We start from the raw sequence: 26,104 nt of genomic DNA on the forward strand, positions 1-26,104 counted from the left end.
TAAAACACATACTGAGCCTGTTTCTAAACAACTAAGTAGGAACAAGCAATATAATTTACATGGGAAACAGTTCTCAGATGTAGAATGAGGCCTTCCTAATGGATACTGCTTACATTCAGGGCCTCATACATAAAGGATCTACATGAAGTAAGTGGTGGTTTGGGAGGAGCTTCTATACGAGTTGTTTGTTAACAGTTGTATTTTATCTCATATATTTCACATTTATGGACTCGGGTGCAGTTAGATATCTATCTATAAGGAGCGTTGCCTTGTGTCATTTCATAACCATGAGAAGGACCAGGCTCTGAAATACAGCAGAAGGCAGGTTGAATTTGAATCCCACTCTTGTCTGTGTCCCAAATGTCTTTCCACTCTGGAAGGCAGAAACTTATTTCATACCTGTACTTTCTTGTCTGATTTCTTTCACTCAGCATAGTTATTCTGAGTTGTGTCTGTGCTGTATCCTGTCATTCTTTTTTGACAATATTCCATTGTATAGACACGCTACAGTTTGTTTATCCATTTACTTGTTTATGGACATTTGGGTTGTTTCTAGTTTGGGGCTGTTACCCATAAGGCTGCTATGAAAATTCATGCACAAAAAAAAGAAACTAATTTCCAGACACTTCCTCCTGCTCTATCCTGCCTACACAGCTGCACCTTCCACCACCCAGCAGAATGCCCACCTACTTGGGAAGGCCAACATACTTTTCTTAAATCCAGCTTCAACACATCTTTCTGTCCTGTGCTGCCAGAAAAGGCCAGTGGCCTGGGTGAGAACTCAAAGATGCCTCGTGTCACCTGAATCCTGCTCTCTGACGAGCAACCACCGTTATATTTCCAATCTGGAACTTCATCCTGTGGCTGCTGGCGTGGGTGCCATGAAACCCCACTAATTCCAGGCTGAATGCAGATGCCTCCTCAGGAACAGACAAATGAGAGGCATGAAAATCCCAGCACAGCTTCCCAAGGAATTGTAATGTTTTCATAGATGCGATTAATTTATGAGCTAAGAGGTGTCAGCCCAGACCTTTCCCAGTTAAAACCATTCCACCTAAAATAAAGTCTTCTCTCCATTTCTCTATTTTGTCCATCACCAGAGAGGTTCCGTTTATGTTTCTAACCCCCATAGTGTTGGATCCTACAAGGACACACACTAAGATTAACATGAAAACAAAGAGAAACCCTGAAATCCGGGCTTCCCTCTCCCTTCCTCTTTCCCAGTTCCTCGATCCTCCCCCCTTCCTTCGAATCTCCATAAGCCCTGGACCCCTTGAATTCCTCCGGGCATGTTGGCCAAGAGCACTGTGTCCTGTCACTGAGAGCCCGACTCCCAGCCTGCAGTCAGCTGCCAACTAGATTCAGTGCAACTCAAGGGCCAGGGCGTGTCATGTCTCTGTCACATTCAGGATGATTATAGCAACTGAGCTGGTGCAAAACGCTGCACAGTCTCAATAAATATTGACTGAGTCAAGGAAGAAACCACTGAAAGACACAAGAGCTGAAATTAACTTGCACAGCACATGAGGAGAAACATTAAAAAATGAAATCTACAGCTTTGCTTCAGGAAGGGCTGCTCACCACCGGTAAGGAGCTGCTGGAGGATTAGATACCCACACACGAGGCAAAGGAAGAAAGAGAAATCTTTCCATTATGAGGGATCAGGATGTGGATTACACATTTAATCCACAAATGTAAGAGAAGACACAGATGCTAGGATGATATAAACATGAAAGCAGAGGCTTTACAGAAGGGATCCGACAAGTGCATAAAGGGCATGGCTAGAAACATGGTCCCTAAGGGCACAGCCTGAGATCAGGAAGCAAAACCTCCAGATTCTGGAGCAATCCAGTCCTGCACGTGGGGAGCAGGTGTCACACCACCCTCTGCCTATTACATCTTTCGTAACTATTCTGCTCTGTGTGTCAGTGTTTCCTATATATCACTAACATTTATAAGGAGTAGCTGAGGACTCATACTCTCTTACTTACTCGGTGGACAAACTTCAAATCCAAAAGTGGAAGATATACGATGTGGACACACCCACCCTGCAGGCTGGGGATTATGCACACGTGGTTCCGGGGCAGCGATAGAAGAGCAGGCTTCTCAGCCCCACCACCAAGCCCTCCACCCTCCACTGACCAATCCCATAGGCTCACAGCCAAACAGAATCCTGTATTCTCACAGACAGATACAAAGACACACCCAAGTCGCTCACCTCTGTGCCCAGCCTGGCTGGGGAGCTGACACATAAAAAGAGAAACTAACAGAAAAGCAGGCAATGGCAGATGGCAGCTGAGCTGTGTGCATATTACGGCTTTGAAAGGCAAAGCTGTCTCTTTGAGTGGGAGGGAGAGGAAAGGGATCAGACTGGAATGTGGATAAGTCAGCTGGGGAGGATAGAGCAGGTGGAGAGGGGCACCACTGAGACAAGGAGGGGCCTCGCCAGCTCCACAGTTCCCTCCTGGGGCTGAGAACCTACCCCAAAGAGGCTTAGAAATCTAAACTGGAAAGCATAACGTTTCCCACCATCAGCAGAACTAAAAGAATTGTTCTAAAACTAAAGAACAAGATCTCAGTGTTTGTGCATTTGAGGTTTTTTTACACATTATGACCCTCTTGTATAATTATTCTGAAAACTTCCAATTAAGAAACAAGTTGCCGTGTACAGAGATAAATACGAATTTTAACCTTTTTTTCCAGGAGTAATTTTTCAATAGTTCTCAAAATAAAAATCTAAAGTAAGTGTTTTAGAGTTTGGATACTATATTGTTTTATCATTTCATTTTTTTCTTTATCTCCAAAACAACAATCTAAGTTAAAGTTTTGCCATCAGATAATCTTCTTAAACCAAAAAAAAGAGAATTCCTCTGTTTAAGCATATCTTCTCTCCCCAAAAGGGATGGTAACTTCTTTAATAACCTCTCTTTATTTTTCTGACGTTACATTTTAACAGGATAATGTTCATTTTATTTTAACAAAAATGTAATGTGATGAAATCAAATGATATCTGAAACTAATAAAAACAAAGAAAGGAAAAAAAAAAAAGAAAAAGAAGAAACAAGAGGCAGGAGCTAAAATCGCCCTTCGCTGAAAGCAGCCCTTGGCTCGGCCCTGGACGACAAGCATCCTCCCAAAGCCACTGTCACACTTCTGTCACCAGATGGCGAAAGTGTCCTTCCAGCTGCTTAGTGTCTTCCCAAAAGTGCCCAGAGTCACACTCGTGCGTGCGTTGCACTTAAGGGGAATCCCCTTCTACTTAGACCACAGGTCTCATTAGCTTCTGATAACCCGGAGCTGTGATATTTTGGAGCTGGAAGAAAACGCAGGAGCAATGCTTTTCAACTCTGCTTTTTTATGGGGTGCACACACACCCAGGGGTCGGGTGAGTTGTCAAGAAACCCACACAGCAAGGCAAGGCAGCGGCCGGAACGCAGGGTCTGGTCAGGCCACCGGGCTCTGCTCACGTACCATCTTCATGAGTATGTCCTGGCCACCCTGCCTGCTCTGACCACCTTCCCCTGACTCCCTGCAAGAAGCCTGGCAGGTGCTATGCAGGTCCCAGCTTTCTTTTCAACAGTCACCTCAGACTAAATCCTTTCCCAACCCTACTCAAGTTTCCTCAACCTGAAATATCTTAAACTAGAGCAAGGCTCTGTCTCCACCCTGGGAAGCAGCAGGGTCCTGCCCAGACACAGAGGCGCCCACCCAGCAGCCCATGTCTCCCAGGCTCCGCCCGCTGTCTGAGCTCCCCTTGTCCATCAGGGCCGGCAGGGAGGGCTCCAGCCCCTCCGTCCCCACCCCCCGTCTTCCCTCCCATGGGAATAGCAGCCCTGAAGTGACATGAACTTGATCCACGGCCACCTTCCAGCCTCCAGCACAAGCCAATGGCCACGGAGCTACAGCAAGCTGCTGCTTCCTGAGCCTTCAGAGAAGATTCTGGTTTTGTTTTGTTCTTTTTGTCTTTCCACTGGCTGTCAGAGAATGGATTTGCACACAAAGGGACTTAATTAAGAACTGTCCCAGGAGCTGTCAGCTTCCAGTCTCAGGAAGAACACGACTCCACCACACACACACACACACACACACACACACACACACACAGAGCAGATGAACAGAACAACAGTCTGACAACCTGACAAGGCACTGCTTTCTTCTCAGGCACCAAAGACTGACTTTTATAGTTTAGCTTGAGGCAGGACCCCTTAATGTCTTTCAAATCCTCTTGTGAATAAAATTCCCTCAGATAAATATGGATCATGCAGGAACTCACTTATGAGGGGAAAGATGCAGGCAGTGTTTACATGGTGTATTTCACTTGGTGGCAAACAGATGAAAATGAAGAAGGGTGCTTCTTCTGGGCTGAAGACCTGGGGAATGTCCTGGAAGGGTGCTGACCTAACAGATCACACAGTCCGATCACATGCAGCAAAAACCTGCTGGCCTCCTGTTACAAATGGAATGCCCCCCCTAAATTCATATGGTGAAGCCCTCACCCCCAGTGCAATGGTCTCTGGAGGTGGAGCCTTTGGGAGGTCATATGGGTTAGATGAGGCCAAGGTCACAAGGGTGAGGCCTTCAGCGGGTGGGATTAGTGTCCTTGTAAGGAGAGAAGGAGGGCCCTCTCCCCACCAAGTGAGGACATGGTGAGAAGGCGGCCGTGTACAAGCCAGGAGGCGGGTCCTCAGCAGAACCAGACCCTGCACACACCTTGATCTTGGACTTCAAGCCTCCAGAACGAGAAGTAAATTTCTGTTGTTTCGGGCACCCAGTCTCGTGCATTTTGTTCTGGCAGCCTGAGCTAAGACAGCACCCGCACCCCCATTTCTGTGGTGGAGGCAAGTGTGTGCCCACGGTGGACCCGCCCCTGGCGCCCAGCCCTGGCCTGCTGCAAACAGAGCCGTGCAGAGAGGAGGAGGAAGGGCCAGCAAGGCTCGGAGTAACTCCAGGGCCACAGACAGATAGGCTTGGAGTGCTACCCTGGACCCTGGGCCCAGTCTCTCCTCCCACTTGGGAGTATGGGTGATGGTGAGATTTTTTTTTAATTAATTAATTTATTGATTGATTTTTGGCTGTGTTGGGTCTTCGTTGCTGTGCACGGGCTTTCTCTAGTTGCGGCGAGCGGGGGCCGCTCTTCGTTGCGGTGCGCAGGCTTCTCATTGTGGTGGCTTCTCCCGTTGCAGAGCATGGGCTCCAGGCGGGTGGGCTTCAGTAGCTGAGGCACGAGGGCACAGAAGTTGTGGCTCACGGGCTCTAGAGCACAGGCTCAGCACTTGCGGCACTCGGGCTCAGTTGCTCTGCGGCATGTGGGATCTTCCTGGACCAGGGCTCGAACCCACGTCCCCTGCATTGGCAGGCGGACTCTCAACCACTGAGCCACCAGGGAAGTCCAATGGTGAGATTTTGATGGAGTAGCTCTAATAGATACTTTGCCTATTCACAGATTTCTAAATTAAGACCTTAACAGAATGGATGTGATGCCAACTGGGCGTGACCACCTACAGACTGGGGCTGAAGGGGGGGTGGGGAGGCCCTGGGGGCAGTTTTGTTAAAGCCAAACTCCTCTTAAAACATGGGAAGCTCTAAACCCTTTTTTTTAGAATTAGTATAAAAGATTAAGGATAAGTCATCCTTAGCAGAAAGAAGCAATGAAAAGGAAATAGTTTTCCTTTAACATATAAATGACTAAAAGTAACTGTCTTCCAAGAGTAGGCTTTTAAAAGATGGGTGTGAGGTGTGACGTGGGGATTGGTTCTCTCAGGGATCACAGATTCAGATTCTTTCAGGGATTCATCATGTAAGAACACGAGGCAGCGAACTAGGTGCATAATAGGGAGTGGTGGGGACTGCAGCAAACGGGGAAAACCCTTAATGCATTGAAACCCATGTGCGTATCTCTTCCTAATATAGACACACACACACATTCACACACACACACACACACACACACACACACACGAAGAAAACAAAACCATGCTGCTCCCTTTCATCATTCTTCATTTGAGATGGCAGTAATAACGTTTAAACGCTAAGCAGGGAGCAGTGAAGGTGACCAGAGTGTAACTGAGCAGGACCCAGTGGGGACTCCCCAGGACAGACCCCTCCCCATGTCCTCTGCCTCTGGCGCCTCTCTGAAGTACCCAGATAACAGTATCTGATGCACATTTCCTGAGTTGTTTTGCAGATGCTAAAACCCTCACCAAATGGAAGATGTTAACTGCTTGATGACCATAAGCCCAGAGCCCCAGGCCTCCTGGAGCCTAAGGACTGATCATGTGAACCCCTGTGACCCTGCCCTGTTCTCTCACCATCAGCCAATCAGAGAACTGTGCACGAGTTGATCACATACCCTATGACCCGCCCCACTCCCTCACCTGGCTTTTAAAAATGTTTGCTGAAACCCTTCGGGGAGCTCGGGGGAGCTCGGGGCTTTTTACGGCATGAGCCACCAGTCTCCTTGCATGGCCCTGCAGTAAACCTTTCTCTGCTCCAAACTCCGACGTTTCAGTTTGTTTGGCCTCACTGTGCGTCGGGCACACAAAATCGTGCTACGAGAGGAGAGCTGACCCAGCTCCGGGAACAAGGCTCACCATCGCCAACTAGGACGTGGCCACCTGGACACATCTGAGGTCGGAGCCTGGCTCCCATCAGCCTGCCTCGGCTGCCAATCACCCAGCAAGTGCTGGACCAAGGCGGGAGACCGGGACACAAGCATCCTCGGCTCACACCTTTGGCCCCTGCACTTCCCCTTGAAGCTGAGCCTCTTCCAAAGCATCCTGACATTACAACAGGCCAGCCCAGCGGTTTCTCCAGTTAATGAGGTCCCTTTCCACAGTTAATGGGGTTTAAGAGACTGCGGGGCTCACTCACAAGAAAGGGATCCATCTCTGAGCTCAGATGCACCCCTGAGAGCTGACCACGCAATTGTGTCGGCCGCTGCGTGCTGTCACCCTGGAGCAAGATGAGCTTATCTCTTTGACTCCCTGGAGGGCACAGGAGGCCACAGGAGACTCTGCTGCGGGAGGTGACCTGAGCTGAGGGGTTGACATCACAGCACAGTTTATCCCTCAGGCCACCCGCGTCCCCTGTTCCTCACAGGCCCAGGGAAAGCCAGCAGCCTTGTCAGAATTCTTTCTTTTCCTACCCCACACTCCCTGACATTTCTGCCAAGTGTGACATGGCTGAACTACCAGCCTATTGAGGCGAAGGCGCTCAGGGGGGCCCTGCTCCACGTGGGAAGGGACTGCCAGCATCCTGGCCACCTGGGAACTCCCTGCACTGCGGCCCCAGGGGAGAAAGCTGCCACGGTGACACCCACTGGCCAAGGGCCCTGTGTCCCCAGAACATAACTGTCAACAATGAGAGAGCATGACCAGGGACAGAGCTACGGCTCCTGACACCTTAACAGGAATGAATAAATATGAGTCCTGGCTTGCTTGAAACTAATTTCGTATTTTGTTTCAAGCCTTCTGAAACAAAAATATTAAGGTACTTTTTCAAAAAATGTATGAAATTTAAAAGTAAAATGTAATTAAGAAATTGTTTTTAAAGTTGGACCAGGGAGATAGATATAAATGCAAAGACATGATACAGAAGGGCCAACCTGTCTGGTACGGTGTATGTTAGTATTTATTTCTGAGCTGCTTCAGGAGCAGGGGGCATATCACTTAGAAGTGGTCTGAATTTTCTTCCAGGAAGGGCAGAACAGTTGGCCATGGCCTACTGGAGCTTGGTGCCACCTGTGACCTGTAGCCCTGGACGACAGAAGGAGCCTTTGAAAATGTTCACCTATTTCAGAATTTGGCCTAAAGCTGCACCAGCTCCCCAGCGATCACTTTTTTCCAAGAACATTTAAAAGTTGTATTTAATGGCATCTCCTGTTTAAGGATAAATTTCACAGCTCAAAATTCAGTGCAGGACACACCAACCCCTGCAAGGCACGGGAACATGAGCTCCACCACCAGCTCGGCTGTCACCACCCTGGAGACCCCCACTTTTGTAATCGGCAGTCGGGGTTCTCAGCCCCAGCACCCTTGATATTGGTTGTTGGGCTGTTCTGTACCCTGTAGGATTCCAGCAGCCTGTCTGGCCTCCGCCCACCAGATGTCGGTAACATCTGCCCACCCCAGTTATGACAACCACAAACGCCTCCACATGTGGCCAAAGCTCCCCCGTAAGGACAATGTGGACCCCAGTTGAGAACTACTGATCTGCAATTTAGTGAAGGATGGGTTTTGATCCCTTCTTTCTTAACTCTGTGCCTCTGTGATCCTGTTTTGCTTCCTGGATTTCAACCTTTAGATTGCATCTGGAACTTCTTTTAGTAAAGGTTTTTTGGTAGTATGCACTCTATTTTTGTTGAAAAATATTTTTGTTCAGGCTTATTCCTGAAAGATAGTTTTGCCAGGTACATAAATTGAATTAATGCTTATTTTCTCTTTGTTCTTTAAAGATGTTCTTCTACAGCTTTGGGTTTTTTATTCCTTTTTTCTTGGCCACGCCATGTGGTTTGCAGGATCTTAATTCCCTGACCAGGGATTGAACCCATGGCCCCTTCAGTGGGAGCACGGACTCTTAACCACTGGACCACCAGGAAAATCCTGGCGGAAATTTTCTATTCTTGACGAGATGTCATGGGTCAGCCTAGTTACTGTTATTTTGCAGGTAAAGTCTTTGCTCTGTGGTCCCTCTTAAAATGTTTCCTTTCTCTCTGGTGTTCTGCAGTCTCACTAGGTGTGGTTTTATACATATACATACATATATATATATATATATATATATATATATACACACACACATATATGTGTATATATACATAAATATTTTATATAGACTTAATATATGTGTGTGTGTGATAATATATACACAAACACATACATATATCTTTCTTTAGATTCACTGGGATTCCTGAATCAGGAAATAGGGGTCTTTCAACTAGAAAGTCTCCGGCACTATCTCTTCATCTTCTCCACATTCTCTGCTACTTCTTTCAAAATTCTAATTGGATGTATGTTAGACCTTCTTTCTCTATCCTCCATGTACCAAAACATTTCCTTCCTATGTTCCATCCGTGCACCTGTGTTTCATTCTGGGCAACTTCTTCAAATCTACCCCCAGATTCACGAAATTATCTCACAACCTGCACCTATCATCCTGTCAAATCCTCCCCTTGAAGATTAGTTCCAATTACTGTAGCATTCCTTTATACAGGCTCTATGTGATTCCTTTCCAAAGCTGGCAAGTACTTGGTATATACTGATGTGGTTTACCCATCCACTTGATTCCCGCATTTATTTCTCTGTGCATAAAAAAATATTCTCGTTTGTATCCCAACATCTGGGTCTGATCTGACTGCGTTTGTCTCGGCTGACTCTTGTTTCTGATGCTCTTTCTTCTTGTGTGTAATTGTTATTTTGACATCACATTCCTTGGAACCTTATTTGTGGGGATTCTCTGTGGCTGGAGAGTGTTTGCCTTTGTCAGATACCTGTGGTCCCTGAAAGCCTGGGACCACTTTAAATAAAAATATTCCACATGGATTATCCAGAGCACTCAGGGAAGCATGACTAGGGGCTCCACATCCACAGCAGGGCATGTGCAACTGCTGAGAGGGAAGCCCCCAGCTCCGCCCAGTGCTGAGGCCGTCCAGGGGGTGTGTCTACACTGCCCTCTTGCAGGACAGGCTCTTCCGGGGACTCTGCTTTTATGAGAGGTACCCTGGTCTGACTCTCCCTACATGGGGCCCTGGACTTGTGACGTGGCCCAGCCTGGCCTCGAGTACCAAGGGTCCAGGCCCCGGGCATCAGTGGACACCCTAAGACAGCCTCCCCTGAAAGACTGACTTTCCTCTCTGGTTTCATACATCCACCTCTATGGACTAATTTCTCTTATTTTTTTGCCATTCCTGCTGTGCTTTTGAGAAGATGTGTTCTATTGGATGCGATCCAGGATTTCATGAGTTTTCTAAACAGTGGGTTTTCAGCCTATGAGTCTTCCACATTCCCAGGTAAAATCATTTCTGCCATGAGGGGAAATGCACAGAGCCACACGGCATCTTAATTTTCCATTGCTATGCATTTCCACGGGCCTAGGGCTTCCCAGAGAGCTCGCAGGGCCACGGGCAGATGTCTGACATCATCCTTTTCTGCATCCATTCGAAAGGCACCCTCTGTCCTGGACGCACCCCAGTGCCCGACAGAAATAGAAGGAGAAGTGAGATCCAGCTGGCAGGATCTCAGCCTTGGAACAGATAAGCAGCAAGAAGGATTTCCGGCTACATAATCAGAACCGTGCCTTGAAGGATGGCTACAGGGGATGCAGACTTGAGCGGAAAACCGTATCCTTTACTCAATCTCACAACTGCGCTATCTGAAACAGGCTCTGGTCTTTTCCCTAGAAAGCTGCCCCAGGATTCTTCTTCCTCTGTCATTTAAACACAAAGCATTAACAGCACTGGGATCTAGGTGAGCGGCCTCCACCTGCCTACCCTGCAGACCACGACCCCACCTGACCAACCTCTGGGCACATCACTCTCTATAGGGTCACTGCCCCTTGATTGGAGGGACCTGATGGTTTGTCACTGTATATCCAGGATGTAGCCCAATACCTGCAAATATTTATTCAAGAAAGTATTTTTGAATAAATAAATGCAAGCATGAGCTTTCTGTTGGGACGTATCAGATCTGAGAAGGAAATACTTCTGGGAACACACAGCCCCCTACAGTCACTCTCTAACGGTGAGGAAATTCACAGGCCATCTTGCTGGAGACCAAGCGCCGTGCTGGGGCAGGACCGCCACTGAGATGCACAACTCCCCAGGCCACAAGAGCAGCAGGCTTTTGTTCTGCTGTTTGTGCGGAGCTCTGCAGGTTCCCATCTCTCTCATTTCCTTCTCATAACGAGAGAGACAGCAGCACCCTCTCCGCGTTTTCCCGCCCGCTAATAAGGAGGTTCTGAGTATTGCCCACGGGCACAGGGATGAACCAGAACACAAGCTCACGTCTTCAGAAGGTAAGGACTCTGTGCTCAAAGTTCTAGAAACTGACTGTCCACCCCAACTGAAGGACAGGACTGGAGAGCATGGCCAGGGTCCCTCCCTCCTCTGATGCCGCCAGCTTGTCTGATCTTGAAGAAGGTAGCCATTTTCTAGGGTGAAATTTCTCCACTTGCGAACAGAGAGCATGACAAAGCCACATGGCTGCAGGACCCCGGGTAAGTCACGCCAAGGGAGGAGGTGGTCAGCTGGGGAGCCAGTGCCCTTCTCAAGGAGCAGCTTGGCTCTGGCAGACGGCTGCCGCCTGGGGCTCACCCCGTTCTCACAACAAACCAGCAATCGGAGTATTTGTAAGAACCTCTCACTTGTTAAATGTCTGCTCTATCACACAAACATCTGATGTGCCTTGAGCCAAGCAGAGCACCTTCCTGGGCCGGAGCTGGCCGTTGGGCCATCAGTCTGCCCCTGCGTGGGCCTGATGACCTCTGAGGTCCTACCCACGGTCAAGATCTGGTACCCGGTCCACTGCGTGCTGGAACCTCCCTCCTTGCCCTCAGGGAGCTCCTGGGATCAGTGCTCCTCTTCTCCTTACAACTCAAGATTTTATACTTTGAAGGCCACAGATACTCATTTTGTCCTCAATGGCTTGAGCAAAACACAACATAAGTCCACATAAACAAACACTTACCCAAATTGATTCAGCGTTTACCAGACACAAAGTGGGCCAGGCACTCCAGGCCTGTATAAGCCTTCCCTTTTCCAGGTACCAGAAATTCTCCCAGCCACACGCAAAATGCCCCTCCATCCCCACGGGATCAGGAAGGTAAAGAGGCAGAGTTGGAAGGAAGTGTCCAACAGACCAGGACTCAAATCCTGGCTTCCCCATCACTAGCTTGATGACTTTAGTCAAGTTACTTAACTGCTTCGAACCTTAGTTTTCTCTCCTTTAAAAAAAAAAAAAATACCACCAGCTCATCAGTCTATTGCGTAAACCCTGCCCCTCCCAAGATATAAAATGTATAAGCAATGGATGAATGTTGGTTTCCTTCTTCCCAACATAAAAGACTAAACGTTTAGGTTAGCAGATATTGGTCTTGTCTAAAACTTCCATAAGACATTTGGTCCACACCCAGAGGTCCTTGAAATTCGGTCCTATCCAAAGAGTCCATGCCAAATGGCTTTGGACAAGACCAAATATCAAGGACCTTTCTTCTTTTTTTATTACATATAGTTGACTTACAATGCTGTTAGTTTCTGGTGTACAGCAAAGTGATTCAGTATTATATTATATTAGTATATATAATTTTTCAGATTCTTTTCCATTACAGGTTTTTACAAGATACTGAATACAGTTCCCAGTGCTATACAGTAGGTCGTTGTTGATTACCTATTTTATATATAGTGGTGTGTATGTGTTAATCCCAAACTCTTAATTTATCTCTCCCCCTGCTTTCCCCTTTGGTAAGCATGAATTTGTTTTCTATGTCTGTGAGTCTATTTCTCTTTTGTAAAAAGTTCATTTGTATCTTTTTCTTGGATTCCACATATGAGCAATATAATATGATATTTGTCTTTCTCTGCCTGGCTTACCTCACTTAGTATGATCATCTCTAGATCCATCCATGTTGCTACAAAGACCTTCTGCTATGGACCAAATATCTTATGTAAGTTTTGGACCGGACAAAATGGTCTTGCAAATATCAAGGACCTTTTGGCAGAGATGGAATATCTTATGGACCAGAGGTTTTATGGAAGTTTTGGGTAGGACCAAATGTCCTGTGGGAACTTTTATAGCATTTGTCTCATACATGCAAATAAAGTACTGCATGGAACATGTAAAACAGCAGTCATTCACGTTAGGTTTCCCCTACCTGAAAGGTCTAGGGAAACCATATATACTCTCCTTTCTTTAAAAAAAAAAAGTTAACATTTAAATGGCATTAAACAGAAAGGCAGAAACAAAGAAGTCCAGAATTTGCCAAATCTTCCTAGAAGCCAAAACAAACTCAGTCGTAGCAATAGCACACACATGAAACTGACTTACAGGAAAGAACGTCGACTTTACACAACTTAGTTCATTTTCCTCGGCAAAGGAAAATAATAATGGTATTGTTTTGGTTTAAGTAACATCAGCCAAAAGAATATAAATACTATTAGACTGAAAAATATGGAGAATTGTGTCTTTCTCTTTATTGGCACTTGCTCATAATTGCAGTAGAGATCTATTGAGATGGAGCTTTTGATTCCAAGTTTCATGTAAGTTGTTTTTCATTAATAAACTCCGAGAAAGGAGATTTTGCAACAAGTCGGCTGCTGAGGCCCCAGGAGAGGCTTGTGACTCAGTGGTCCCGGGTCATCTCACCTGTGACTACCTCGTTCACTGATCTTCTGTCCAAGAGTCCCCATGCTTTGCAAGACAGCCCAGCAAGCAGCACGTATCAATAATTCATTTTCTCTTTTTCTTCTAAGACTTAATACAATTGCCAATCAGACCTCCTGATCGGCTACAGTAACCAACGTGGACACACAGAACTGATATCATCCCAACCGAAAGCAAAGTGAAATTTCAGTTCTCTTGTATCTCAGGGAGTCGCATGCATTCTGTTAGGTTCTACAAAACACGGAAACAAGCTTGCAGACCCTGTTTCTGTCTTCACAGTTCCCCAGAAATCAGGATTCCCAGGAGGGGAACAAGTTCTTTTGTTGCTCAAAATGGAATTGTGTTTTAGTTAATGAATTTCAAATTTGACTTGCTGCTGGCCTGTATGGTAGCTCTCAGGGGAAAATTTAAAAGTGAGGCCCTCATACGTATGACACAAGGATCCACTGACATAAGTAAGCAGCACAGTAATTCCTGAAGTGGAGCTCAGAATGGAATAGACACTAAGTCACCATGATCTGGGTGGGCGGCTTAATTATGTTTATCAGGCATTCCGTGTATTACCCATCACTCTGTGCCTTCTCTACAAATTCTTTCTTCCAGTCATACTTGCTGATGCTTCCTTGCCCCACTGTATTCCCTACACCTCCTTGGACCCAGGCCTACGAGGTCAACTCTGGTCACTGACCCTATGTTACAGGCTGCATTGTGTCCCCTCTCAAACTCAGGTGTTGCAGTCCTAAACCCAATACCTCAGAACGGGACTGTATTTAGAGACAAGGTCTTTACAGAGGTAATTAAGGTAAAATAAGGTCATATGAGTTGGCCCTAATCCAATATGAGTGGTGTCCTTATAGGAAGAGGAGATCAGGACACAGACATGCACAGAGGGACGACCATGTGAGGACACAGGGAGAAGGCGGTCCTCTACATGCCAAGGAGAGAGGCCTCAGGAGGAACCAGCCCTGCCCACACCTTGATCTCAGACTTCCAGCCTCCAGGGCTGTGAAGCTATAAATTTCTATTGTTTAAGCCACCGGGTCTGTGATACTTTGTTATACAAATGGCATGCCCCAGGAAGCAAGAGAGCACATGAAATAGCATTCATGTATAAAAAATATAAACGAATAGACCAGCTTCCTTACTCAAAGTTGGAGGCCTGCTGGTGTAAGAACAGGACACTTGGTATAATTTCAGAGGCAGTGGAGGACATTCTACTAGAAACTATGTTTTTATTTGAATATACAAATTAAACTGCAAACATCCCCGGAGGGAGGAGGGTATTACTCTAATTGTTATTAGCAGCTTAACGGTATTTCACTGAAGGTCTTCTGCTGACATCCGCCTGAGATCAACCAGGCTGTAAGGAATGGGAGTTTGAATGGGGTAAAGAGCCTTGGTGAGAAGGGGAAAGACAGGACTGAAGCACAGAGAGAACTGGGCAGAGAGTGAAACCCAGCAGGACCCTGTGGGGCCCTCCCAAGTACACAAGCCTTTCTGTGCTTTCTATTTCTTGTTTGTAGGAAAAAGGTTTCTGCCTCCAAGACCTTCCCTGAGTTCCAAAGGGCAGATTCAAACAGTCACTAATTAGGGGAGTGAGGAAATGCAGAAAGAAACAGTAGGGCAGGATGTGGGAGGGTCCCAGTTCCTCCTGAGGGATGGGCACAGATATCTGATACATATCCCTGAGCTCTTCTGCAGGAACTAAGGCCCCCATCCCGGTGGAGGATGGTGACTTCAGGCTGAGCACAGATCCCCGGAGCACCGCCCTGTGACCTCACCACCAACCAATCAGAGGAGGGTTACACACCCTGAATCCCGCCCCCCAGGTTTTGCCTATAAAACCTTCTTCCCTGAAACCCACGGGGTCTTTGGAGCATGAGCCAGCCATTCTCCTGACACGGCCCTGTGACAAATAAACCTTTCTCGGCTCCGAACTCTGACGTTTCGGTTTGTTTGGCCTCACTGTGCACCGCGCACAGGGACTGCAGACATATACCCAGGACAGAGAAGCACGAGAGGGCAGGGAAGAGACACGCTCTGTCCAGAACACGTGCTCAATGGCATCACAGGCACAAGGATCCGGGGTTCCACCTTCTCAGGCACCCACCACGAGCTCCCAGCCTCCCTCAGTAACCTACTCTCTCTCGGAAAGCAGAGAACAGAAAGCACCTGCGTGCCTCCCAAAGAAAGAGGACCAGAACCGGCCTGCCTTTCACCTCTCCTGACCTGGCCATGATCAGGAGCGTTCCAGACATGACCCTATGGCACCACAACCTCCACTGAATTACATTTTTTTCAGAGAAGCGCAAAGCGCTTCAGATGTAAAATGCTTTCCTTTCCTGTCTTCCATGTACTGTGTGCTGTGCAAACTGCAGGTCTTGATGGGTCTCCTGGAAGCCTGGAGGACCCAGAGCAGCTACAGGTGCAGTTGTGCCCCACAAACCCCTGGACTCACAGCTGACCCTATACCCCTCCACACTTATCCTCCCAACACTCCCAGAAAGCACCGCACCCTCTTTTGTTCATGGAATGAAACTTGCACAAAGCCACACTAAGTTAGGGAAATGCCTACGAGTGTTCCTGATACTAACAGAATGAACAAGCATGATATATACAGCGCAATCGTTATGCAGTTGTACCTATCATAGGAGCAGGAATATAATGAAAATTTTATAGCAGCTGGGCACAGTGTCATCCTAGCAGCTGGTAATGATTGGATGAAAGTTAAGAACAAAGGATCACTTGAAGATAAAAGATGCGCTTAATACTCTAAAAATAGCTTTATTGGTATTTTAATTCTTACTGAGATTATAATCTTTCCAATCTCCCTTTAGTTGCTATCATCTCCCATCTCAGAGTGGGAAACACATTCTACTTATGCACCAATTTTTGAAAACAGGAATCCAATACAAGGCATGTACGTATATACACTACCAAATGTAAAACCGATAGCTAGTGGGAAGCACCCGCATAGCACAGGGAGATCAGCTCGGTGCTTTGTGACCCCCTAGAAGGGTGGGATAGGGAATGTGGGAGGGAGGGAGACACAAGAGGGAAGAGATATAGGGATATATGTATATGTATAGCTGATTCACTTTGTCATAAAGCAGAAACTAACACACCACTGTAAAGCAATTATACTCCAATAAAGATGTTAAAAAATAAAAAAATTTTAAAAAACGATCCCCCACCCCCATACACACAGGCAGCTTCATGGCACATCCAGCACTTAGCAATGAATAACCAGAACAGAAGTTTGAATTCTTCCTTCTACCTGTGATGGCTGCTCTGGGATGCGTTTGGGCTTTTGAGATCAAAATGCTAGTAATTCCTCAGCCTACCTCATGGGACACTTATAAGAAATGACTAAAAAAAAAAAAAAAAAAGAAATGACTATGGAACTACACACAGTGCAAACAATAAATAGTATTAATTAAAAACTAATTCCTTGTCTTTGATCTTGTAACACTTAGATTTTCCTATGAATCTAAAACTCCAGAGAATCATTTGGCTACAGCCCCATCCCAGGCCAACATGGAAGGCCCCTCCTCTGGGCTCCACCAGCTCCCATGGCCAGCTTTACTTATGCACTTCCAGGCTGCACCCCAGAACATCTGGGGAGGCATCTGCCCAGCTCCCCAGTCCTCCAGGAGCATTTTGAGGGAAGGGTTCCAGACTTACTTCTGTAGTAATGGCCAGGGCCTGGTTCCTAGTAGGTTCTCATCAAAGCTGTCTGTCTCTCCAAAGGGCTGAAGCCAAGAACTGTCTTAAACAGGTTTGCCTGGAGATAAACCCTGGGTGTCAGGTTGTTAGAACTCCAAGGACCCTCAAGGAATGTAGGGCCCTTACCTTACAGATGAGGAAAAAGAAAGCCAGAGGGGAGATTTGCTTTGTTCCCATCATGCAGCCGATTAGTGGCAAAACCAGAATGGAAACTCATCTTTTCTGACCAAATCCCAGCATCTCCACACTTTCTACATTACCTATAGATCTGTCCTTCTCGGCTTTTATATTAATATTTCTACAACACTCAGGAATTCATTCCTAAAACTCACTACACGCTGTCACATCCTGGGCACATTCTCAACTTGCAGATCTCAGAGGCTATGGTCTGGGCACCCTGAAGGTTTCCTTCGCACCTGCCTCCTTGTTCAGCTTTGGGGGCTGGAGGTGCCAGGATGCCCTCTGCTGCCCGGGAAACCTCTGGCATGCCAAGTCAACTGGCCAAGTCCAGTTGGACTGAGCCGACCATGGGGGACTGGAATGACTGAGCAGCTGTGCAGTTGTCTCCCAGGCTCGGTAGTGAAGAAGCAGGGCTTTCGGGCGGAGTTCGACCCCGGCCAGCACAAGCGCTGGATGGCATCTCCATCCACGCCAGTGCCCCTGTGGGGCTGGGCTTTTGGTTCAAATAAGAGTGTAGGGGGTAAAAGCATGCTTGACACATGAATCTGCTTCTTAACAGCTGTGTTGCCTTCGACACCTTTTAAAAATATTCTGTGTCTCAGTTTCCTCTTCTTTATCATCTGGAGATAGTAGATAATAATCTACTTTACTGCGTGGTTTGAGGTTTAGCTAAGTTAATACAGGTGAAAAATGCAGCCTAGAGCCTAACATACAGTAAGCATTCAGGAAATAGCGCTACTAATATTACTACCAGTACTCACCTAAAATAAAACCATTTTTAACCATAACCTGGACTCCTGGTTTTTGCTGTCGACTATGTTTTGGCATCCATTGAGCAAGCATTTTTTTCTTTTAATTTCTAGAACATCTGCCTGATACCCAGCACATAATCTAGGGAAACGGCTTATTTACGTGAATAGTCTCCCTTAATGAGCTATTAGCTCAAGAACACATCCCAAACAGCAGGGTAAATTACCCTGTGTTTGAAAACAGGGCGAGCATTTCGGCAGCAACACTTTTAACTCAGGAGCAGCCAATTAAGGTTAAAAGTACAGCCAGTGATTTTGCTCTGGCTGTTCGCCTTAGGGCCACGGGCTTCACTCTAAGGAAACCCTTTTATCGTGAAGACCGAGCGAATGCACGTGGACTGAGCACACGGCTTGCAAAAATTACCTCTGCCCTGAAAAAGAGGGGTCTTGCTGAGGGGACGCGGCCACAGCGCCGCCCCGCTCTGAGAACCACAGAGTGCCTCTTCTCCAAAGTGGGGACTCAGAGCCGGATCACCCTCTCCTGGGACGGGCAAAGTCGCCCGGGCGCTCGCCTCTTACCACGAACTCCTCCAGGGTCTGGTAGGTCTTGCCCCGGAACTCGCAGTAGTTCTTCCTCTCCTTGCACTGCGGGCAGCACTGGCTCGTGTCGACGTGAATGCAGCGTGGGTGCAGCCGCGGGCACTCGGGCTGCGCGCACAGCGGCCCCTCCTCGGTGCACAGGCATGGGCAGGCCGAGGGGCCCGGCGCGAACTTCTCCCCGATCGCGTACACGAAGCCGCTCTCGTCCACGCAGCCCTTCCCCCGGTAGTCCGGGTACGCGTACTCCTCCGGCAGCTCGGGCGTGGGCTCTGGGTCCGGGCCCGCCGCGTCCTGGGCGGCGGCGGCGGCGGCGGCGGCCGGGGGCTCTTCGTGCGGGGTGTCCCCGCGGGGCCGCCCCTGCAGGTCCCCGGCCCCGGCGCCCCCGCCCTGGGCGGCCCAGGCCTGTTTCTGCCTGCTCCACGCCTCCCGGCCGGCCAGCCCGCGGCCGCCCTTGCCCTTCCAGTCCCGGCCGCCGCCGCCCTCGTCCCTCGCCGGGCGCCCGAGCTCGCTCACCCGGCCCGGGCCGTCCCGAGACGCGTGCTCGCGCTTCTCCTGGCCCGGCCGCTCGGGCGCCCGGGCCAGCTTCTCCAGCGGGATGCTCGGGCTGCACAGAGCCACCATCAGGCAGCAGGTGAGCAGGAGGGAACCGGACAGCGCGCCAACTGCCATCGCACTGGAGCTCGGCAACCCCTACCGCGTCCCGGCGGCCGGGCGGCCGGGGAGCGAGGTCGAGGGGCGAGTCGCATTCACAGCCCGGGGGCGCGCCGCCGCCGGCCTGGAGCCGCCGTCCCTGCGGAGAGAAAGCAGCACAGCTGAGTCCCGAGGCCCGCGCGCGCCCGGCCCGGCGGCTCCCGAAATGGACGCGCCGGACCCCGAGGGCAGGGGCGGCCTGCCCGGCGCCGGGGCGCGGCCCGGGGTCCTACACATCCCAGACTGTGGACACGGACACGGAAGCGGGTCCCAGAAAAGCACCGGCCCGCAGTGTTCCCCGTGTCTTCGTGATTAGCGGGTGGCGGAGCAGCGGCGATGCGGCTAGCAGGGCCCGCGCCCCCTGCAAGGCTCGGATGGAGCCACAGAACTCCGGAGCCCGGCGCCCTCTCCGGGTCCCGGCCACACTTCCCTAAAGGCTACTCAGCGGAGAATTCCGCAGTGGAGCGGTCGCTGACGGCCGTGCAGGAAAATAAGAGGGAAACCCTTCCTCGCTTGCCCGAGGGTGTTTGGGGAAGAAGGGCGCGAGGGGGCTAAGAAAGCTCCCAGGACCCGGTGACTCATGCTAACAACTTTGCAAACGCCACCAGTGCGGGGCGCAGACGCCCCTTCCCCGCCCTACGCCCGAGGCCCGGTTGCCCAGAAGGTCCGTGACTGTCCCCCAGCCCAACCCCCGTTGCCGGTTGCGGGTCGGGGCTTTCGGAAGCTTTGGCTCCTCCACCAGCCACCCGGCAGCCGCTCAGCGACTCGGGGCGCAGACCAGAGACCCCTGCGTGGGCCGCAACGCGCAGTCGCCTAATTTCTTTGACCCAGGAGGGGTCGTGGCGGTAGAGCAGGGGGGCCCGGCAGCACTAGAGTGTGCGGTGGAGGAGGCCGGGGATGGCGGGCGCCGGGCGGGGCGAGCCCCCCTCACTCTGCCTGTCTCCGAAAGCCTCTCTGGTTCCCAAACTTTATGCCGCCCAAAGGGGCCGATGGAACCCTAGACGCCGCAGGATGCTGGCCACCCAGCCTCTCTCCACCAAGCCCTCCAACTCCCCTCGCCCTCCAATTCAGCGCGCCTCCAGGTGGCTTCCTCCCCCTCATCCCCATCCCCCTCAAGCAGGCTCGGGTCGTCCGTGCCCTCTGCCCACCCCCATCCCCGGCCCGGCGGACTTCAGCCCGGGCGATCACCCATATGTACAAACTTGGGCTTGGGTTAGGGGGGCTCCTCCCGAGCAGCAGGGAGGCGGAAGGGCGCCCCGGGCGCGGACACCCAACATGGACCCTCACCCCCCGGGGGCGGGCGCCCCGCCTACGTACATGAGCACAGGGCGCCGGCCGGACGCGGGGCTAACGGCGGGCGCTGGGGCAGCAGCGGCGGGCGCGGCCCCGGGGCGCCGGCGCCCATCCTCCGGCCGGTGGGGGCCCGGCGCGGGGCGCACCGCGGAGAGCGCAGCCCCACCTGCGCGCTTCGCCTGGCGCGTGCACCGGCTAGGGCGTCTCCGCTGGCAGGCTCATCGCACCGCCGGCGGCCGGGAGCCGTGGCCCCAACTCGCGTCAGTGCCCGGGCCGCCCTCCGCCGCTCATCCTCAGGTCTGGTCCCCGCGTCTCCGCGACGAATCGTGCCCCGGGGCCGCCCCGGCTCGGCCTCGCTCCTCTCCTCCAGCAGACGCGGGGAGCTCCCCGGACCAGGCAGCCGGAGGCTGGGGTATCCGCGGCGCGTCGGAGGCAGAAGAGACGCCCGGAGCGCGGCAGGCGAGTGGCGCCGAGGCCGGAGTGGGAGCCCGCGCGCCCGCCTCCCGCCTCCCGCCTCCCGCCCCGCGCGCTCCCCGCCCCTCCTCTGCGGCCCGGGTGCGGGAGGCGTCGCCGCGGCGGCCGGCGCTGCCCAGGGGTTGGAGGGTTGGAGGGCCTCCCACCCACCCGCCCCCTTCCAGGCCCGAGACCCACCTGTCAGTTTGCAGCGCAGCCGCCTCCCCACCTCCGCCCCCGGCTGCCATCCTCCGGCCTTGTCACTCACTCTCCGCTGGACCTTTCATCTGGGCTTTTTCCTTTCCTTTATTCCTCCCTTTAATTTCTTCCTTCCTAATTGGCCCCCTCTGGCTTTCCTCCCCGTGGACGGCTTGGTCTTGCGACTGTTGAAAAACCAGAACCAAAGTGTGTTCAATTTGGAATTCGAAGGCCGTGTTAGCTTAGCAGCCTGTGGGAGGGTTTTTTTTTTTTTTTTCCTCTTTACATTCAGAAACCCGGAGGTATAGGCGTGTAAGAGTCAGAAACTCATAAAAACCCGTTCAGCGTGCTTTCCGACTCTCTACCCATCTCTCCCCGGTCGATCCCTATGTCCCCCCTTTCCTGCCCACACTCTCCTGTCACCGAATAGAAACATTTCGGGTTAACTTCGCTGGAACGCTAAACTGTCAAGCAGAGGCCTGTGTGATTCAGACTTGTTTTTACTCTTTGATCTTGATCAATGGACATGCTACTTTTCTTGGATAAAGGAGAAAAGGAAACTTCACATTAACCCCTAAAATGGGATTTTTATTCTAGAGATGTCCATTCCCAAGGCAATGGTTCCTACCCTGTCATCTTAGAATCACTGAAAATGCTCAGATGTATAAACACACAACCTTTCCCCTACAAGGTCAGGCCCTGGGCTGGGGTGGGTGCTTTGAGACCAATTCCTGTTCTCTCCCACCTCTTGATAGGGGACAAACCAGATTTAAATGAACTGCAGAAAGGCCCTCTCCCAGCCACAGAAAGACTGGGCGAGAAGAAGCTTCTCCTTATCTACCAAAACAAAAACAAAAAAACAAGAAAATGAAAAAAAGGGTTGGGTGGAGGGTTTCAATGTCCAGAAAGTTTTAAGCCCTTCTGCCTTTGCAGTCCCTACCCCCCTTTTCTTCCTGTCACTTCGAGGCAAGCGACGGGTTGCACTTGCCTGTAGGACAGAGCAATCTGGCCCTCCAGTCATTACATATCATGTTTGTTTTTGTTTTGACAAGAAGGCCTCTCAGAAGGTTACACTGACATAGCCCCAAGTAGATGTGACAGATCAGAATAAAACGCTAATAGTATGTGCAGAAGATTCTACTTCTGGCTGACAAGTTGGCTGGGGGTCCGATGGAGGGAATCATGAAGTCTCTTCCGATCCCACCTCAATCACGGGGCCCTTGAATCAGAAAACCTCTGTGCCAGCGCGCGTGGGCGCAGTGGAGAGCCCTGAGGATGAGACCGTAGGGCCCCCCGGGAAGGGGCCTAACAGAATGAGGGGCTAATCATGCTGCCCAGTGTCCCAACCTCTTCATCTGGGCAGCGACTCTCAGAGACAGTGTGGTAGGTCAGACGAGATGAGGGGAGAAGTAATTTTAGAAGGATTTCTGTCCTTAGTGGCGAACAATGCCCAAGCCGCCTTGATTAGTTGAGAGATTCAAGGAAGCAGCAGAGACTTTGCAGGTATCGAGGGAATCTGATCCACTCCCCCGCCCCCCCACCAATCCTTCGCTCCCTCTCTCTCTCTCTTTCTTTCTCTTTCTTCTTTCCTTCCTTCCTTCCTTTCTTCCTTCCTTCCTTTCTTTCTTTTATCTACATTCTTCTCAGGCTGCAGAGTAAGAGGTGGCAGCAGAAAGGTCTCTGGTCATGGAATAAGGTGACATGGGTCTCACTGTGCTCCACTAGGGGACAGTTTTGTGACCTCGGACAAGTCAACTGCTGTTTCAGGGTCCCCATTTTCTCATCTTTAAAAGGAAGAAGAAAAAAATCTCCAAGTGGATAGGAACCCCAAAGTGCTCTGGGACAATGGCATGTTTCTGCCCCCAGCCCTGTTTTAATCTGCTTTATTAGTCTTAAACCAACCAGCAGAAGCCCTGAGTCTGCGAGTCTGTGCTCAGCCCCAGGCCCATCCTGAGCAGCAGGCAGGGCAGGTGGGTTCCAGGCCAAGTTCAGAGTTGCCTCCTCCTCACCTTTTCGGTGCCCTGAGGCATAACTCATTTACCTTCCTCTTCACCAAGGCTTGTTTCTGTCTCTGTTTCAGGTCTTGTAGCCTCGGACTGTGTCTTAGCTCCATGGAGTCTGCACCCACCTCTGAAACAGCGGCTTATTAGACAAGGGGCTGGAGCTGTGCTTGATTCATCTTCCTGTGCTTACAGCCCAGGAGGCAAATGAGGAGGGAGGGAGAGAAGATAAAAGGAAGGAAGGGGGGATGGGACCGGAGAGGGAGGGAGGGAGGGAGGAAGGAAGAAGAGAAGGAAGGGAGGATCGGACAGAGGGAGGGAGGGGAAAATGGGAGAACAGTGCTTGTGCCTCACAGAGTCCTGGGCCCATTCATAGCATCTCACTTATTTCACACAGTACACCTGGTCTTGGGGACACCATTATTGTTTGCCATTTTGCCAGTGGGGAACCACACCTCAAGGAAGTTGTGAGTTGGCTGAGGTCCCAGCTCACACGGCAGGAGCCAGGTGACCCTGGAACCTCAGACTCAAACTCCAGGGCTTCTGGTCCAGTACCACAGCTCCCTGCCTCGGTGGCGCTCTGTCCCTGACTTACTGTACGTGACACGAGGTTCTCCCCAGCTTCCCAATCCAGCTGATCCCACGTGACTTCACATTCTGGGCCCTACTCTCCTGAGAGCACAGAGAGGCAGAGGGGATGGGAACGACCAGAGCTGTCAGGTCTATCAGGGGACGTCCTTGTGGTCACATGTTTAGACCAGACCAACCTACCCTGGGGCTCAGTCTCTGTCCTCCGAGGAATCGGGGACGGAGTGATACCTGAAATACTGAGGGAAGGTAACTCCTTGGAGGAAAAAGTCAGACCAGGTGCCCTGGGAAGGGAGGCACATCAGAGGATAAAGTGGGAGGAGATGTCAGGAAACTTGGGTCTGCCCCCTGTCCCCGGGGGATGAGACAGGGTTGTCTGTGGGAATCGAAGGGGCAGAGGTGGTGTTTGTGGCTTGAGAGTAGAAAAGAGACTGTGGGATAAAATATGGCATGAGGTTAGGAGGATGAAAAAAAAAAAAACAGCTGCGAAACAGAGGGCCTGGTGGAGACTGGAAAGCAGATGCTAGGGGCCAAGCGCCCTGTGCATTTTCTCCACGAGTGAAGAGCTGCTTGTGGCTGCAGGAAGAACTTCTCCAGGGCTGGCCATGGACGGGGAGGGCGCTGCCAGCCCTGCCAGCCCTGCCAGCCTTACAGGGAGGGGATGCAGAGCGGCTTCTGTGGGAAGGAGAGCCTTCTGGAAACTCCTGTTCCAGGTAAAGACGGGGCAGAAAATGCAAAACCTCGAGCCTCTCACGAAATCCTGCTGTTCCCTGATTGTCTGGGCCCAATGCCTAAGGGTTGCTTTTATTTAGTTCACACCTTTGCAAAGCCGCATTTACCTTGAATTCTGGACTTGGGCCAGAGAAAAGGAAAAGCTGTAAAGTCTTCATCTTTCTGGGTTAGAAGGAGTAAAAGCCACTCGCACCTGAAATCAGGGTCAGCAGGATTTTTGTGGTCAGGCACAAGGCGGACCACTAACTCAACGTAATGAGTGAGAGAAGCCACCTGCGGCGCTCAGGTGGCTTTTTATGGTGTGCACAGAGCAAGCTGGCTACTAAAGCTCGGCTCTGGATTGGGCTACTGGTCAGCAGAGGCAACAGCTCCATCCCGATCAGCCTTTGATCCACGGCTGGGGTGGAGAGTTACCGCTCCCGTGCTGGCCCTCTGCACAGGCTGCCTGATTACACCACACCTCGGGGACTCATCCCTCCTGCTGTTCTACCCAAAGTCAGCAGCATCTGTTCAGATAATCGAATGGATGACTCACAGATAATTCTTCTAAAATCAGTGGCAAAAGCATGTTTCTTGAAAGGAAGTGGCCAGGGATCCATTTCGAATATACTATAACGGCCTGCACTGCATTAACATCCCAGACCCCCAGACCACATACACGTGGACCAATATAGAAGTTTCCAAAACAGTCCTAATGGAACCCGGGCCCCTCAGCATGGATTGGCCTAAGAAGGATAGCACAAGGCTTTGGGCTTCTGCTGGCACATGCCGTGCCCTCGGAGGAGAGGGTCTGTGTGCATCGAGCAAGGGAGAAAAGCCTTGGGTGACACCATTTAGGTCGTTTTCCTCCTCCTTTTGGACAGCTCCAAAGGAGGCAGCCTGGCAGGTGCTGGGTGCCATGCTGACCCCGGGCAGGCTTTTCCTTGGTTGATAAAGGGAGCCTGGGGTCCACTCTGGAGCACTTCTGAGATGGGATGTGTTTTCTAAGGACTGCATCTCTGGCTCCTGGTCTTCCCAGGAGTCATGGACCAGACTGGGCAGTGGCACAACCAGAGACCTAGCTTTGTTTGTACTCTGCTCCCAGGTCCCCCAAAGTGGGCCATGGCACCGCACAGCAGAAGGCAGAGTACGGGGCAGAGCATATTTCCAGGAGGACCCACAGCACACGTGGGTGGCACACATGTCTGCTGGAGAGTCAGGCAGTGTATCTTCCTGGGATGGCTTCTCCCCCAGGCCCCAAACTGACTGGCCTCTTGACCCTTCCCTAGTATGCCGAGGACACTTTGAAGTTCTCTGGGGGAATCTCCAAGGCTCTCCAGATGTCACCAGCTCCTGGAGCAACGCCAGCACCAGAGGAAGGGGAACCTGGCCGGGGACACTGCTTGGGCTCAGGCCCTGGGCTTCCGACATGACCATGTGCCTCACAACGATCATAAAAAGTGCTTCCTTGCCGCAAACTACTTCTGCATAGACCCCAAACGTGGGACCATCCAGACATCCAGAACTTAGGGGGACGGTGTCT

At 50.7% G+C, this 26,104-nt stretch overlaps 1 protein-coding gene across 1 annotated transcript in view; it reads right to left on the reverse strand.

Moving 5' to 3' along the window:
- Positions 1 to 19,335, reverse strand: part of VWC2 (von Willebrand factor C domain containing 2) — a 116,453-nt gene extending 97,118 nt beyond the window's left edge. The window contains exon 1 of the mRNA XM_059932918.1: positions 18,608 to 19,335. Within this exon, the coding sequence (XP_059788901.1) occupies positions 18,608 to 19,297 (690 nt within the window). The 5' untranslated portion in view covers positions 19,298 to 19,335. The remainder of the gene's footprint in view (positions 1 to 18,607) is intronic.
- Positions 19,336 to 26,104: the final 6,769 nt, after the last annotated feature.

This window comes from Balaenoptera ricei, chromosome 9 (genome assembly GCF_028023285.1).
Source record: "Balaenoptera ricei isolate mBalRic1 chromosome 9, mBalRic1.hap2, whole genome shotgun sequence".
NCBI lineage: Eukaryota > Metazoa > Chordata > Mammalia > Artiodactyla > Balaenopteridae > Balaenoptera > Balaenoptera ricei.